Source organism: Podarcis melisellensis, assembly GCF_964234715.1.
Source record: "Podarcis melisellensis genome assembly, chromosome: 7".
Taxonomy (NCBI): Eukaryota; Metazoa; Chordata; class Lepidosauria; order Squamata; family Lacertidae; genus Podarcis; species Podarcis melisellensis.
Window position 1 is genome coordinate 58,526,494 of NC_138539.1, and position 14,122 is coordinate 58,540,615.

Here is a 14,122-nt window from a genome sequence, read left to right on the forward strand (position 1 = left end):
TGTCCATTGGCTGCGGCTTCGGGGGATTCCCTTCTGAGCGGCTGGGATTCCGTACGCCGGGCTGACTGCTTTCCCTCCACCTCCTGCTGGCGCTGAGCTGCGCGCGTTCCCGAGCTTGGAAAAGGCAGGAAATGCCCGCAGGTGCCTGGCTGAAGGCCAGCGAAATTGGTCTCACAAGTGAGTGAATGAGAGAACTCAGAACTCGTCAGATATTACATTTTATAGCGCGGTCTTAGACCTGTTTGCAGAAGTAAGCACTGATTTCAATGAGACATACAGTACTTCGAATAAGTTTGATCGGCGGTATTAGCCAAGTATCTGAGACTGAGTCCCATTGAACTCAGGGATCTTAACATTATATGTATATGACAGTGCTGTAAATAAGTCTTGTCTAGACTTGCCAGGTGTTATGAAAATGAATGTAGCCTAGTAACTCTTGTTTCCATTGCTGCAGTGCGAGGGGTTGGACTAGATGACCCTTGGCGTGTGCCTTCCAACTCTACAATTCTATGATCCTTTGAAACAGATATGCAATTATTTACCCAAGACAGGAAGTGATCCAAATGACAGCTGTTGTTGTTTTAATTATAAACAAATATTGTTTGAACATACCCTTTTACATTCCAGAATCTACTTCCCCAGATGATGTGAACCTCTTCTTTTCTGTCCATTGTAATATAAGTTATTTTCATTTTATCCCGAATGTTCTTTCATAGGCATTTTGTACAGAGAAAAAGTGTTGTGACCATATTCCCTTGCATTGAATTTGGTAGTCTGGAGAATACTGCACTGAACAGGTCACGTTGAAAAGTAATTAGAACTATTGCTAATTTATTAAACCCTTTTGATTTTGCTTGCTTAACTTCTCCATCTCCTGCTAAGGCTTTTCAGATTGCTCAAACCAACCATAGGCCTGGGACTCAGCCTGAAGTCTAGAAACCCTAGATCACTATCCTAACTTGCATGTCTGAAACTGAACTACATATCTTTCCTAAGCAATTGTTCTCTCCTTCATTAGACAAAATGAGAGAGAAATGAGGGACGCGGATGGCGCTGTGGGTTAAACCACAGAGCCTAGGACTTGCCGATCAGAAAGTCGGCGGTTCAAATCCCCGTGACAGGGTGAGCTCCCGTTGGTTGGTCCCTGCTCCTGCCAACCTAGCAGCTCAAAAGCAACTCAAAGTGCAAGTAGATAAATAGGTACCGCTCCAGCGGGAAGGTAAACAGCGCTTCCGTGCGCTGCTCTGGTTTGCCAGAAGCGGCTTAGTCATGCTGGCCACATGACCCGGAAGCTGTACACCAGCTCCCTCGGCCAATAAAGCAAGATGAGCGCCGCAACCCCAGAGTCGGCCACGACTGGACCTAATGGTTACCTTTACCTTATGAAATGACAGCATTGCCACCCCTCCTTTTGACCAGCCATGAAACTCTGGCTTTGATTTTTCCCTCTCCCCCGCCTCTCTGCCTCTGCTTCTCCCACCCAACCTGCCACCAGATCACAGCTTCTCCCTGTACAATATGAAAATGCACCTCTTCCTCTCTGCCCCTTGGATAAAAGTCTTCATTATTTCAATCTCTCTCTCTCTCAGCCTTCAGATCTCTTCAAAACATTTGATCAAAGCCATAGGTCAACATCCAGTGTTGCTCAGTGGAAAAGGGGAATGCCATGACTCAGGGATAATAGACCATCTGCTATGTGTTCAGGTCCCAGATTTAATCCCTGGCATTTCTGGGTAGGGCTTGAAGAGTCTTTGGTCTAAAATCCTGGAAAGCTGCAACCAATGAAGGTGGGCATTAGTGAGCTAGGTGGACCAATGGTCTGACTCAGCATAAAGAAGCACCCTTTCTTCCTAAATCCATGTGTGCAGTGGGGCCCCTGACATGCCCAGAAAGTCTGCTCTGGAGGGTTCCTCAACCCCCTAGGGCTGATTTAGGGGGCACATGGGAGGCTGAAGGAGGTAGGAAAAGAAGAGGAAGCCCTGTTGTACAAGTAGATGCCTGCTCACCATATGTTGCTCTACCACTCACACTTAGCTCAAATAAGTGTAATTTTGTTTGTCACATTAATTCTATGCTACCTTTTACTCAGCTTCCAGTCTTCCCTTCTTTTGGGAATTTGTGGCCTTTTATTCCCTCTGTTATTACTTCCATGATTCTCATTTAGAAGAAGAAGATAGAAGAGTTTGGATTTGATATCCCGCCTTTCACTCCCTTTAAGGAGTCTCAAAGCGGCTAACATTCTCCTTTCCCTTCCTCCCCCACAACAAACACTCTGTGAGGTGAGTGGGGCTGAGAGACTTCAGAGAAGTGTGACTAGCCCAAGGTCACCCAGCAGCTGCATGTGAAGGAGCGGAGACGCGAACCCGATCCTCCAGATTACGAGACTACCACTCTTAACCACTACACCACACTGGCTCTCACACTGTAAGCTCCTTGTGACCTGCCTTGTTTACTTATGTTTCTTTGTAAGATGTACATTGAGGTATTTGATAAATAATAATCTTAAGAAAACCTTAGAGAATTTCACAGAACTCTTCTTCAGGCATTGTGTGTGATGTATATCCATAGCACATTTGTAGCCTAAACAATGTCTTTTAAAGCAGCAAATAATGTACCGTATTTTAAGAGCACCGGTCAACAGCATTTCCTCAAGATATTATCTATCAAGAACAGAAGCAGCCAGAATGATTAATGGCGATTATACTGAAGTGTTGGGGAGGCTGGGGTTTGTTTTTATTGTTCCATAAGGCCTTGTTGTAATCTTAATTTCCTTTTGTAATTTTTGATATCTACACTGTATCTTTCTTTCTTTTTTTTACTGTAAATCACCTTAAGATTTTTCTATAAGGCATTGAACATATGAAATAAATAATAGAGCTCATTTTGAATTCTCCTTTTTGCTAGTTTCTGCAGAAAGAAACTGTGTATAGGATGTCACTAAAGCAAATTTGCAGCTTCCTATCTAACAAATGGAATATAGGTTAACTGGAATGTATGTAGCAAATTAAACTGGGATTAAGAAAAAACCCCTCAATCCTACTTTTGGCAAAGGCACTAGTCCATCTGTTACTATAAAAGTGGGTTATTCCCTTTCAATTTTTACTCTTTTCTCCTTGAAAGTGGAAGGGCTATTGACTTCCTGTTAAGCACTGGCTTTCTGTTTCTGGTAAGACTTTTATCAGCTAACTATTTCTTTAGCTTTTGCAAATAGATTCCGCTTGTGCAACTTTGGGCGTATTTCCTGAAATTGACAAGTTTGCCACATTTATTTAATTGAAATATTGGTCATTTACTTTTTGACTTAACTTCTCCAGTGTAGCTTATAAGAAACTGAAAACAATACATACCGAAAGCAAAGTGGGTTGATTTAAATCAAGACAACTGAAATCAGCGAGGAAACAAAGGCCTATTTAAATTATTGAGCTAAATCAAATTTCCCATTGATGCCTCTTTTTGGTTCATAAACAGTTGTTCAAATCTAATTAGGAAACCACATTGACTTACAAATAAGGCTGTGTTCCTATATTGAAGATATGCACTATTGGCTGCGGCAAGGGATGCGGGTGGCGCCGTGGTCTAAACCACTGAGCCTCTTGGGCTTGCTGATCAGAAGGTTGGTGGTTCAAATCCGGGAGGGAGCTCCCGTTGCTCTGTCCCAGCTTCTGCCAACCTAACAGTTTGAAAGCACACCAGTGCAAATAGGTAAATAGGCAGCGGGAAGGTAAACCTCTTTTCCATGTACTCTGGCACTCGTCACGGTGTCCCACTGCACTAGAACCATTTTAGTCATGCTGGTCACATGACCTGGAAAGCTATCTGTGGACAAACACCGGCTCCCTCAGTCTGAAAGCGAGATGAGCGCCACACCCCATAGTCACCTTTAAATGGACTTAACCATCCAGGCATCCTTTACCTTCACCTTTGCCTATTGGCTGTGGCAGAAATACCACTGCTGTACTACATGGGATTCAGTTTCCTAGGTATGCCTACACAACACTCTACCCATACAGCAGCTGAATTGCTGAAAATTCACTAGCAGGATGGCATTGTAAACCAGAGGGTGGGGTCCCAGCATAAAGGTAAAGTAAAGGGACCCCTGACTATTAGGTCCAGTCGTGACCGACTCTGGGGTTGCGGCGCTCATCTCACTTTATTGGCCGAGGGAGCCAGCGTACAGCTTCCGGGTCATGTGGCCAGCATGACTAAGCTGCTTCTGGCGAACCAGACCAGCGCACGGAAATGCCGTTTACCTTCCTGCCAGTAAACTTTGACGTGCTTTCAAACTGCTAGGTTGGCAGGAGCAGGGACCGAGGAACGGGAGCTCACCCCATCACGGGGATTTGAACTGCCGACCTTCTGATTGGCAAGTCCTAGGCTCTGTGGCTTAACCCACAGCGCCACCCACATCCCGAGGGTCCCAGCATAGGACACATTTAATGCCCTGTCCTCACTCAGGCCACACCCTGTTGATGGTGCAACTTTACACTGACATCAGAACCAGCAGAGGGAAATTCCTTCCCATTTTGTTCAACAGAGAGGAATGGGGGGGGAATAGCTGCTCTGTGGTACCTGTATCAGCATTTATTTATAAACAGATTTATATATGTTTAGAGGTACTCTCATTTTGACTCAAGAAAACCACCATTTTATAGTTCAAAATGAGGAAATAAATACAGTAAATGGACAAAAGTACAAAGATTCACCAAAAGTTTAGGGGTATACATACCCCTGCGCCCCCCCCCCGAAAAGCACTGTATATGGCTATATCACAGAAGACATCAAAGTCCAACTTAAATTAGAGATCATCAACTGTTACAGAAAGATGTTTTCTTATTTGCCTGCATAAGCTTAGCAGCAAAGTTTTCAGCACGTGTTCAAAGGTTAACACAGAAGGTGCTGCTAAATCTCTATTGGGACTGGGGCCAGTGGTCTGCAGACAATGGACTAGGGGGGCTATCCTAGTCCCCTAAATGTTCCCCTGGCGACTCCTTCCCAAAGCCTAGGAAGCTTCTGCCCACCTTAGGGAGGAAGGCGCAATGCTCAGATGTACAACATTGCCCTCATAAGCGGGAGCCTCTGGCCCTATCTGTTCCCCTACAAAAATTTCACCACAAACCACTGACCGGGCCGATGACACTGAAGGCTCAATTTCTTGTTACTGTCAGATGAGTCTCACCAACTCAGGGTATGCCCAACTGCTGCAGATGATCTCAATGATTGCACTGGGATGAAAGGGTTCAAGAGGTCCCTAAGATACCCTAAACGATGGAAGGCTTTGCAAAGGAATACAATGACCATGATACATCATGGGATATGTCGCAAGCCCCAGTACACCACTACCCATATACAAACCCCACACAAGGATGCTACAACTCAGATGATAGGTACTAAGGAGCATTTGGCAATGTATGTGGTTCTCTTCCACAACCCCATTTATCTTCACAATAACCCTGTGAGGTAGACTAGGATAAACAATTCCAACCATTCCTAAGTCACCCACGTAGCTTAATAGCTGAGTGTGGATTTAAATCCTGGTCTCGCTAGTCTTTGCCCAACACACAGCAAAGACAAGCTAAAAAACAAAACAAAAACGCACAGATCCAGTTCATTATCAGTTTCACACGGTGATAACCCCATGGTTACAAAACAGAGGCTGTAAAAGTTCTTCTGATTGTCATTCCACATTCATGTTTATACAATCCTCTTGCTTTTTTAAAAAAAGTGCCCATATTGCTTTGTTATTGACACTACAGAAGGGGGGGGGAATCTTAAAAGTTCTGTCGTAGTGAATGGCACACAGGGGAGGAAAGAGTGGCCTTTTTCAAATATAAGATAAAGCAAAGAAACAAATTTCGGTGAGCAGCTCTCCTGCCCCAATGCAAAAGATAACAAAAAAGACCTATGAAACTTTTTAAAACAAGTGCTCCGTTACAGCAAAGGGGCTGGGGGGAAAAACAACCCAGGAAACTGCTTCCAGAAATGCAAGATGCTTCTAGAGGAGAGGTGGCTAACCTGTGGCCCCAGAACTTCATGCAGCCCCCACCCCAAGAATTTGTGATGCCTTAAAACACTCCCTCATGTGTCTTTACAAGTGTTCAGCGGGGGAGGAATAAATGTAATTTTGTGCTGACTGCTTCTGTCTCCATATGGGATGTCAAGATGCCAAAAACCTTTTTTGCCTCTGTGTGTGTGTGTGTGAGAGAGAGAGAGAGAGCTCTGTCTGTCTTTCTGTCTGTCTGTCCGTCTGTCTGTCTTTCTGCCTGTCTACGCTTACACTAGGTTACCAACCGCTTTATAGGTTCCCTGCTGTAATACTGTGATGTCTAAAGTTTTTGTGCTACCTCAAAGCCCCCCAAAGTTTGCCCATTATAAAACAAGTAATTTCTCTCCCCCCCACCACCATTTCCACAATTCCCCAGATGTGATTATGTGCAGCCCAAAGTGCTTTGTGGCACCCCACCCAAATGTTTCCTTTTTAAAAACATTAATGGCTGGCGGTGTCCTCTTCTACTATTAGGCCATGTTCTACTTTTACATGCGGCCCCTGGAAGATGGACCATTGGTCAATGTGGCCCTCAGACAAAATGATTTTAACCATTCCTGTCCTAAAGAATCATCTTTGATTGGTGTGGTTTGAGTGTGCAAAACTGGAGGAAGTGTAGTGATTAATTTGATGAAAAGGACAGTTGCCTTCACTGGTAGATTAGTTTATTTTTCTCCAAAAAAAGTTAAATAGTGCTGTAAACTAGTACAGTGGTACCTTGGCTTACATACGCTTCAGGTTACAGATGCTTTAGGTTACAGACTCCGCTAACCCAGAAATAGTACCTCGAGTTAAGAACTTTGCTTCAGGATGAGAACAGAAATCGTGTTCCAGTGGTGCGGCGGCAGTGGGAGGCCCCATTAGCTAAAGTGGTGCTTCAGGTTAAGAACAGTTTCAGGTTAAGAACGGACCTCCGGAACGAATTAAGCACTTAACCCGAGGTACCACTGTACTCATATTTGTGTGTGTAAAATTTAAAAGAAGTTCAGTGATGTGGGAGGGAAAGCAGTTGTTTGGCCATTTGTCTTAAAATGTAACAACTACCCTATTCAAGAAGCAGTCATCTCTCAATCCACTTAGGGCACATTGATAGTTTCCATTTTACATTTTGAAACAAACGCATAGATGTTCTACACATCCACCAGCAGGGGTCATAGCTTCACAGGTGATTCCCCCTAAAAGAGAGATAGACGCACACAGAGAGACATGCAACACAACACACACCTGTGTAAAGGACCTTTTGCAATTTCTAAAAGTGCAATTGAGTCAATCGTTATTGCTTTAGAATACAATCAGATACATTTCAAAAAGCAATTGCTCTTTCAGAAGTAAATTGCTCAGAACACCTTTAGAAAAACATTCAAAGGCCTAGGGCACACACTTTACAGTTGTCAGGTGAAAACACCTGCAAATCACTTCACGTAGCTTGGGTTGATACGTGATAATTTGGAATGCCGACTGGCAGTTGGGGCAGGGAAAATAAGAAGCAAGGAGAGAATGGAATTCTGATCTGAATGGAAGAACTTAACACTGCAACATTTTGTTACAGAGTCCCACTTGTTTTTGTATTCTCTTTTGCTTTGCTTTGCTTTTTTAAGCAGCCTGAGTGCATGCATTTATGTATATATTGGAGGACTCCAGAGGTATAAGGTAATGTGACTTTGAACTCCAAGGCTTTGTACACACCATAAAGCGTGTGTGCATGTGTGTGCCCCTCCCCCACTGCCTCAAGTTATTCTGCAGACTGTAGTGCACCCCTCAAGAGTTTACCCATTCAAGCTCTCAAGAGTTATACTCCCCACCAACCTTAACAAACTACAGTGTCCAGAATTCTTTGAGGAAGGAAATGTGCTTTAAAAGTATAGTGTGTATGCAGGCTGTTTCTGCTTTTCACTGGATCCAAATGAACAAGTACTAACAAGTGCTGGAGCCCATAATGAGGATGGATGAAAGTTAATACCACAAAGCTTAATCCAGGTAAACTGATGACAGCAGTAACAGAGGTTGTCCTGCCCTGTAAGGATCAGGTTCACAGCATGGGTATACTCTTTGGTCACAGGTAGACACAGGACTCTCTCCAAATGGCACCAAACTCCAGCTTTCATCCTCCCTGACCATAGAGCAGACTGGCTGGCCTGATAGGACTTACGTATCCTGCAACACCTAGAGGGTACCACCTTGGCTACCCCCATTTTAGATCCATCCTTTCACAAGTGCCATCCATGGCACAAATCACTTTCCACCAAGTCTGATTTGTTTGGTGTAGGAGCTGGCCTGGTCTCCTTCTTCAGAAGAATGACCTCACTAGTTACTTTAAAGAAAGCTCATACCAATAACCAACTTAGTTGGTCTCTAAAGTGCTAATGGAAGGATTTTTTTTTATTTTGTCTCACTAGTTATATACACTTGGACAATGTACAGGCTAATTATTGTAAACAGGCCATGTTTGAAAGCCATTCAGAAAGTTCCGGATGGTTCAGCGGCCTGCTTATTAACAGGCTTGTGCCATAATGAATATATTTTGCCTTTGCTGAAAGATTTGCACAGACTTACAGTGTATTTTCAGATGCAATCTGAAGGATGGCTTTGACATGTGGGATAAGTAACTTTTTTTTAGCCCCAAAGCCATGTTTCCTATTGGCCAATCCACACTGGAATATGCATTCAAAAATGCACTCTTTTGAAAACAAACAATTTTTTATGGGTCAATGAAATTACATCTATGGCAGCATGCCATCGAAAATTAAGAAGCAAATTAAATAAGAGAAAACATATACAAAGAAGGAAATGTATACTAATTGAAGGAACAAAAAGTTTATATATATTTGTAATAAGGTAAAGGACCCCTGGACGGTTACCGTAAGTACCTATTTAAGTACCTAGTTATCTACTTGCACTGGTGTGCTTTTGAATTACTAGGTTGGCAGAAGCTGGGACAGAGCAATGGGAGCTCACCCCGTTGCGGGGATTCGAAATGCCGACCTTCCAGTCGGCAAGCCCAAGAGGCTCAGTTTACCTTATATTTGTAATAGTAACTATACCAAGCAAATAATTTGTTTTAAGAAAACAGTTTTGCAATAATAAAAAAATGGTAACAGTACAACTTGAGGAATAAACAAAAAAAAAATAGCATTATTTAGAGTATGTTAAGTAATCAAACATGCTTAGCCTCCAGGTTTGCATCTGCAAGAAATCCCACTCCACTTCCTTACTGAATTGACTTGGCATCAAGGCAGAACTTGTATTGTATGCTGCCTTGAACCTAACGAAACTGTTTTTTTGTGTGTAATATGAACTTCCACTATATTCTATGAAGCTGAGATAGGCTGAGAAACCCTAGCTAGCTTTGGTCAGCTACAAAGGGCAGGAGTCAAGAGGGCATGTCACTGGGCACCCTGTCAACGTTGTTGTCAATAGAACCCTTTCTGCCTTCAGATTTTGCAAACTGGAATCATCCTGAGGGGGGTGGGACAGAATTATTCTGCCTGACAGCTTCCAGCAAAAGCTGGCATTAAATTAAATTACAATTCTGCTTTGTACAGAACTGGAGTGAGATGAGAAGCCTAACAGGGAAAGTGACAGAACTGGGAGGCAGCCTTCTCTTGCAGTTGCCACTTTAACCTTTAAAATAAAATTTCAAAGCCCGCAATAAAAGGGGCTGAAGTTCAAGTGTCTAGAAGCCCAGTCTCCATTCTTAGTTGAGTGGGTAGTGGGAGAGATCCCAGCAGTGTGGCTGTTTAGTGGAGAGACAGAAATACTTTGCACATGCTCAGAGATCCTGTTTACTATTATTTGATGCACGAGGGATGAGAACTAAGGTTTGACTTGGACCCAAGCCTTGCCAAACCTTAACTCTGCAACTTATTCACAGACACGCAGACTGAAAATAACAACTATGAGGAAATAACTGTATGAAGAAACATCCTCCAACAGGAAAGGTTACAAAATTTGAGGATTTTAATTAAGAAAAGAAAGCAAGTAAGGGGGAGGGCATGACAGAAGTGTAGAGATTTAAATGTGGGGTGCAGAGTTAGGAATAAGGAAAAGTTTTTCTTTTCTCTCTCTCTCATAAAACGAAAACTCAGGGCCTTCCAATGAACGTGAATGTTGGAAAATTCAGTACTTCTTCACATAGTGCATAGTTAAAACTATGGAATTTGTTTTTAAGCAGAAGTTTCAATGGCCATCTGTCATGGATGCTTTAGTTGAGATTCCTGCATTGCAGGGGGTTGGACTAGATCAGTGTTTCCCAACCCTGGGTCTCCAGCTGTTTTTGGAGCACAATTCCCATCATCCCTGACCACTGGTCTTGCTAGCTAGGGATGATGGGAGTTGTAGTCCAAAAACAGCTGGAGACCAATGTTGGGAAACAATGGACTAGATGACCCTCAAGATGACCCTTCCAACAATGCAATACTATTGTAGTTATGGCCATCGACTTGGATGGCCTTAAAAAAGTTAGACAAATTAATGACAGTCCTGTTTAGGGAAGTTTTTAATGTTTGAATATGATTTATTGTATTTTGAATATTTTGTTGGAAGCCACACAGAGTAGCTGGGGAAACCCAGCCAGATGGGTGGGGTATAAATAGTAAATTGTGATAGTTGTTATGGAGGATTAAACTGTCAATGGTACTAGCCACCATGGCTATATTCTAGTTCTACTGCTGGAGGCAGTATGCCTCTGCATACTGGGAGACTCCCAAGTCTGGAGAAAGTTACTGAGTAAATTCCCTGCTTGTGAGCATCACACAGGGGCATAGCCTGGATTTATATTGGGGTGTGTGTGTCAGGCTTTATGTTATTGGGAGCAGAACCTATTTTTATTAATTTACTTAAGGGGGGACAACTGTCCCCCAACCCCCCCCCCCCGGCTACGCCCATGGCATCCCATAGGCACCTGCTTGGCCACCACGGCAAAAGGATGCTGGCCTCAACGGGCTTTTAGTCTGGTCCAGCAGGGCTCCTCCAAAACCAAAGGGAGGAGGAGGAGGTTGCTTTCGAGCATGCGAAGAGTGCCAAAGCGCCACCAAGCCGCCTGAGACGGATCTGGAGGGCTGACTGACAGTTCGAGGGCAGCCCTCGAAGGATTCATCGTCGAAACCAGCCCCTGGCAAGCAAAACAGGTTCTGCCTCGCAGCGAGACCGACAAGGGACAGAGAAGAGGAACGCCTTGTGCTGCGCAAAGGCGGCGGCGCCCGCCCAGCTCCAGCCAGCCGGGCGCGGCCCGAGGAGCAAGGCTGGGCTCGAGGGGCTGGGAAGGAGCGGCAGCCCGGGAAGAAGAGGAAGAGGCCGCGCGAGAGGCGGAGTCCCTGGCCGCCAAGCGCCTGCATTGGCCCGCGGCGCACGTGTCTGGGATGGGTGTCTGCGCCCGGGGAGGGAGGGAGCGCAGCGCGCCAGTGCCGCGGGCGAGGGCAGGCGGGGCGCCGGAGGGAGGGAAGAGGCTGCAGGCGAGCCGGGATGCGCGATGGCAGAGGCGGCCCGGATCCCTTATAGGACCACGGGGTCCACCCTTTTGCACCCGCTGAGTGACTTCCTGGGCATCCCGCTGGACCAGGTGAGGGGAACTCGGAGAGGTTTGCAAGCAGGCAAAGGAGCAGCTCGCGATTCTTGGGGATTGTGGCACGTGGTGGAAATCCGGGTGGTTGTTTTTCATTCAAAAGAGAAATTGACCGAACAGGACTTTTTTCCCCTCTCCCTATTGATCGCGTCTGTCCCCCCCCCCCCCCCCCGTCTACGAAGGATGATTTTCTGTGGGAGAATGATAAAGAACGCAAAGCCCAGTCTTTGTGCATGTTTACTCCTACTGAGCTTAACGGAGTTTATTTCCAACTAAGCCAGCGTAGGATTGCACCCGCAATAGCTTGGAAGCGCGCAGGTTTCAGAACTGTGGCTTTATTTGCATGGTAGCAATCGGTGTGCCTTATGGCGATATTGGGTTTCATTGAATGTGTTGGGACCCCAAAGTGAATCACAGGTAAACCTAAGGTGAGTCATATCTATGGCACCGATTTACCTTAGCTTTTTTACACTCCCCCCGCCCCGCCCCGCCCAGGCAGAAATGATAAAGCAGGAAGAGTTGGGTTTGGTTGATTTGCAAAAACTCTTCCAATTTTCTGTCATTAGGTGTACCACTTGTCAAATGCCTCTCCCAGAAAACAGGAGCTTAAAGTCAGGAGACCTGTGAGACTTGCCTGTTCTTGTGATATTTTTTCTTCCTAATGTGGTATTAAAGATTGGTCACCGTTGGAAAAACTTGACAGATACTAGTAGGCTGTGTAAGAAAGCATGATGGGGTGTGTTGTTTGACTAGTACTTAATCTCAGTCACTAGGTGCAAGTGATGCAGTGTGCCGTTGATGCTTACATGCGCAGGAAGCAGCAGCCTAAATGAACAGGAAGTAGCAATCAAAAAAAGAAAGTATTGTTGTGGAAGGTTTCCCATGGCAACTAAAACTAAGCCCGTCTTTGAAATGAAGATGCTTTCTTCTTATGTTTACATCACGCCACCTTCCTTCCCTGCTTCTACAACCCGCCCTTCCCTTTGTTATATGTTCAGAAGGTGAGCTCCTTGGGCCAGATGTTTGTCTTGTTGCTCTGTGAAGCACCACGTGCATAGATGAGGCTGACAATCATAATATCACCTGTCACCTTATGGGTTAGGAGGACATGCTAGGTGTTATGTACTGAAGTTCTCACCCTGGGCCAGCAGGGGGATACTGTAGATAGTTATGCAAATAAGGGATCGAAAGTGACGTTCAGTGATTGGATAGTTTTAGAAAATTGTTACAGTTACGTTGTACTGGAGCTCTATATAAGCAGGCTGACTGAACCCTTCAGTTCAGTTCTGTTCTGGCCTGTGAATAAACAAGAGCTGTTTGAAGAATTGCTGTGTCGTCTGATATGTTCACCCACAACTTAACACTGTCAAGGTTTAGATGCATTGCAGGGACACTTCTCATTCCTGAAAATCACCTCCTTCCCATTGTGCATGCGGATCCTTGATTAAGATGTGCTTATTAAGCAGAGTCATCCCTACTGTTAGGCAGAACGTGACTGCTGCCTCAGGACACAGGTGTTGGTGGGCAGTGAGTGGGTGACAGCAAGCAAGATGTTGGAGTACAGAGCTGTGCAAACCTGCCTGCTAGTTAGGTGTGGGAGAGTGTGCTGTCCTGTCACCAACGTTGAAGTAAGACTGAACTGCCAGTTGGGGTTGCTTCTGTTAGTGGCATTTGGGGTGGTGGATCATGTCCTCAGGCAGCAAAATATTGGGTTGGCACTGAAATCAGTCCCACTGCTATGGAAGAGGGTTTATTCCCAGGTAGATGTTCATAAGCACTTTGCCTTTGTATATAAGGTCTCCTTAAAGTTGCAGTTCACAAACTGTTTAAACCCCCCCCCCCAAAAAAAAAACTTAAGCATTTGTGTAGAAAACAGCCGGAAGTGCTACAGCTGAGCAAGTGGCTTTTGGATTGAGAAAACACTAATAATAATAATAATAATAATAATAATAATAATAATAATTTATTTGTACCCCGCCCATCTGGTTGGGTTTCCCCAGCCACTCTGGGCGGCTTCCAACAAAGATAAAAGATACACTGAAATGTCACATATTAAAAACTTCCCTGAACAGGGCTGCCTTCAGATGTCTTCTGAATGTCAGGTAGATGTTTATCGCTTTGACATCTGGTGGGAGGGTGTTCCACAGGGCGGGCGCCACTACCGAGAAGGCCCTCTGCCTGGTTCCCTGTAACTTGGCCTCTCGCAGTGAGGGAACCGCCAGAAGGCCCTCGGAGCTGGACCTCAGTGTCCGGGCAGAACGATGGGGGAGGAGACGCTCCTTCAGATATACTGGACCGAGGCCGTTTAGGGCTTTAAGGGTCAGCACCAACACTTTGACAGTACAGTTTCAGAGTGTGTGCATGAATCAGTTTGTTTCTGTTTGTCTTTATTATTATTTGTCCATTCCTTGAATTCATCTTTACCTGCTTACAGGTTGTTGTTGTTGTTTTTAAAGACAATAAAGTCTCCACCTTAACATTTGTGGAACTGGAATCTAATTTCAGGAATTCAGATCTGA

General features: G+C 44.8%; 1 protein-coding gene across 3 annotated transcripts in view; it reads left to right on the plus strand.

Moving 5' to 3' along the window:
• The first annotated feature begins 11,451 nt into the window (after window positions 1–11,451).
• The window catches only part of MBOAT1 (membrane bound glycerophospholipid O-acyltransferase 1), a 41,726-nt gene continuing 39,055 nt past the window's right edge, over window positions 11,452–14,122 (plus strand). For 2 of the 3 annotated variants that reach the window (XR_014170559.1, XM_081919264.1), the window contains exon 1: window positions 11,452–11,600. Coding sequence is in view for 1 of the 3 variants with exons in the window: in XM_081919264.1 (XP_081775390.1) it covers window positions 11,511–11,600 (90 nt within the window). In the remaining 2 variants the exon portion in view is untranslated. The remainder of the gene's footprint in view (window positions 11,601–14,122) is intronic. The other variant, XM_081919265.1, reaches the window with a different exon arrangement.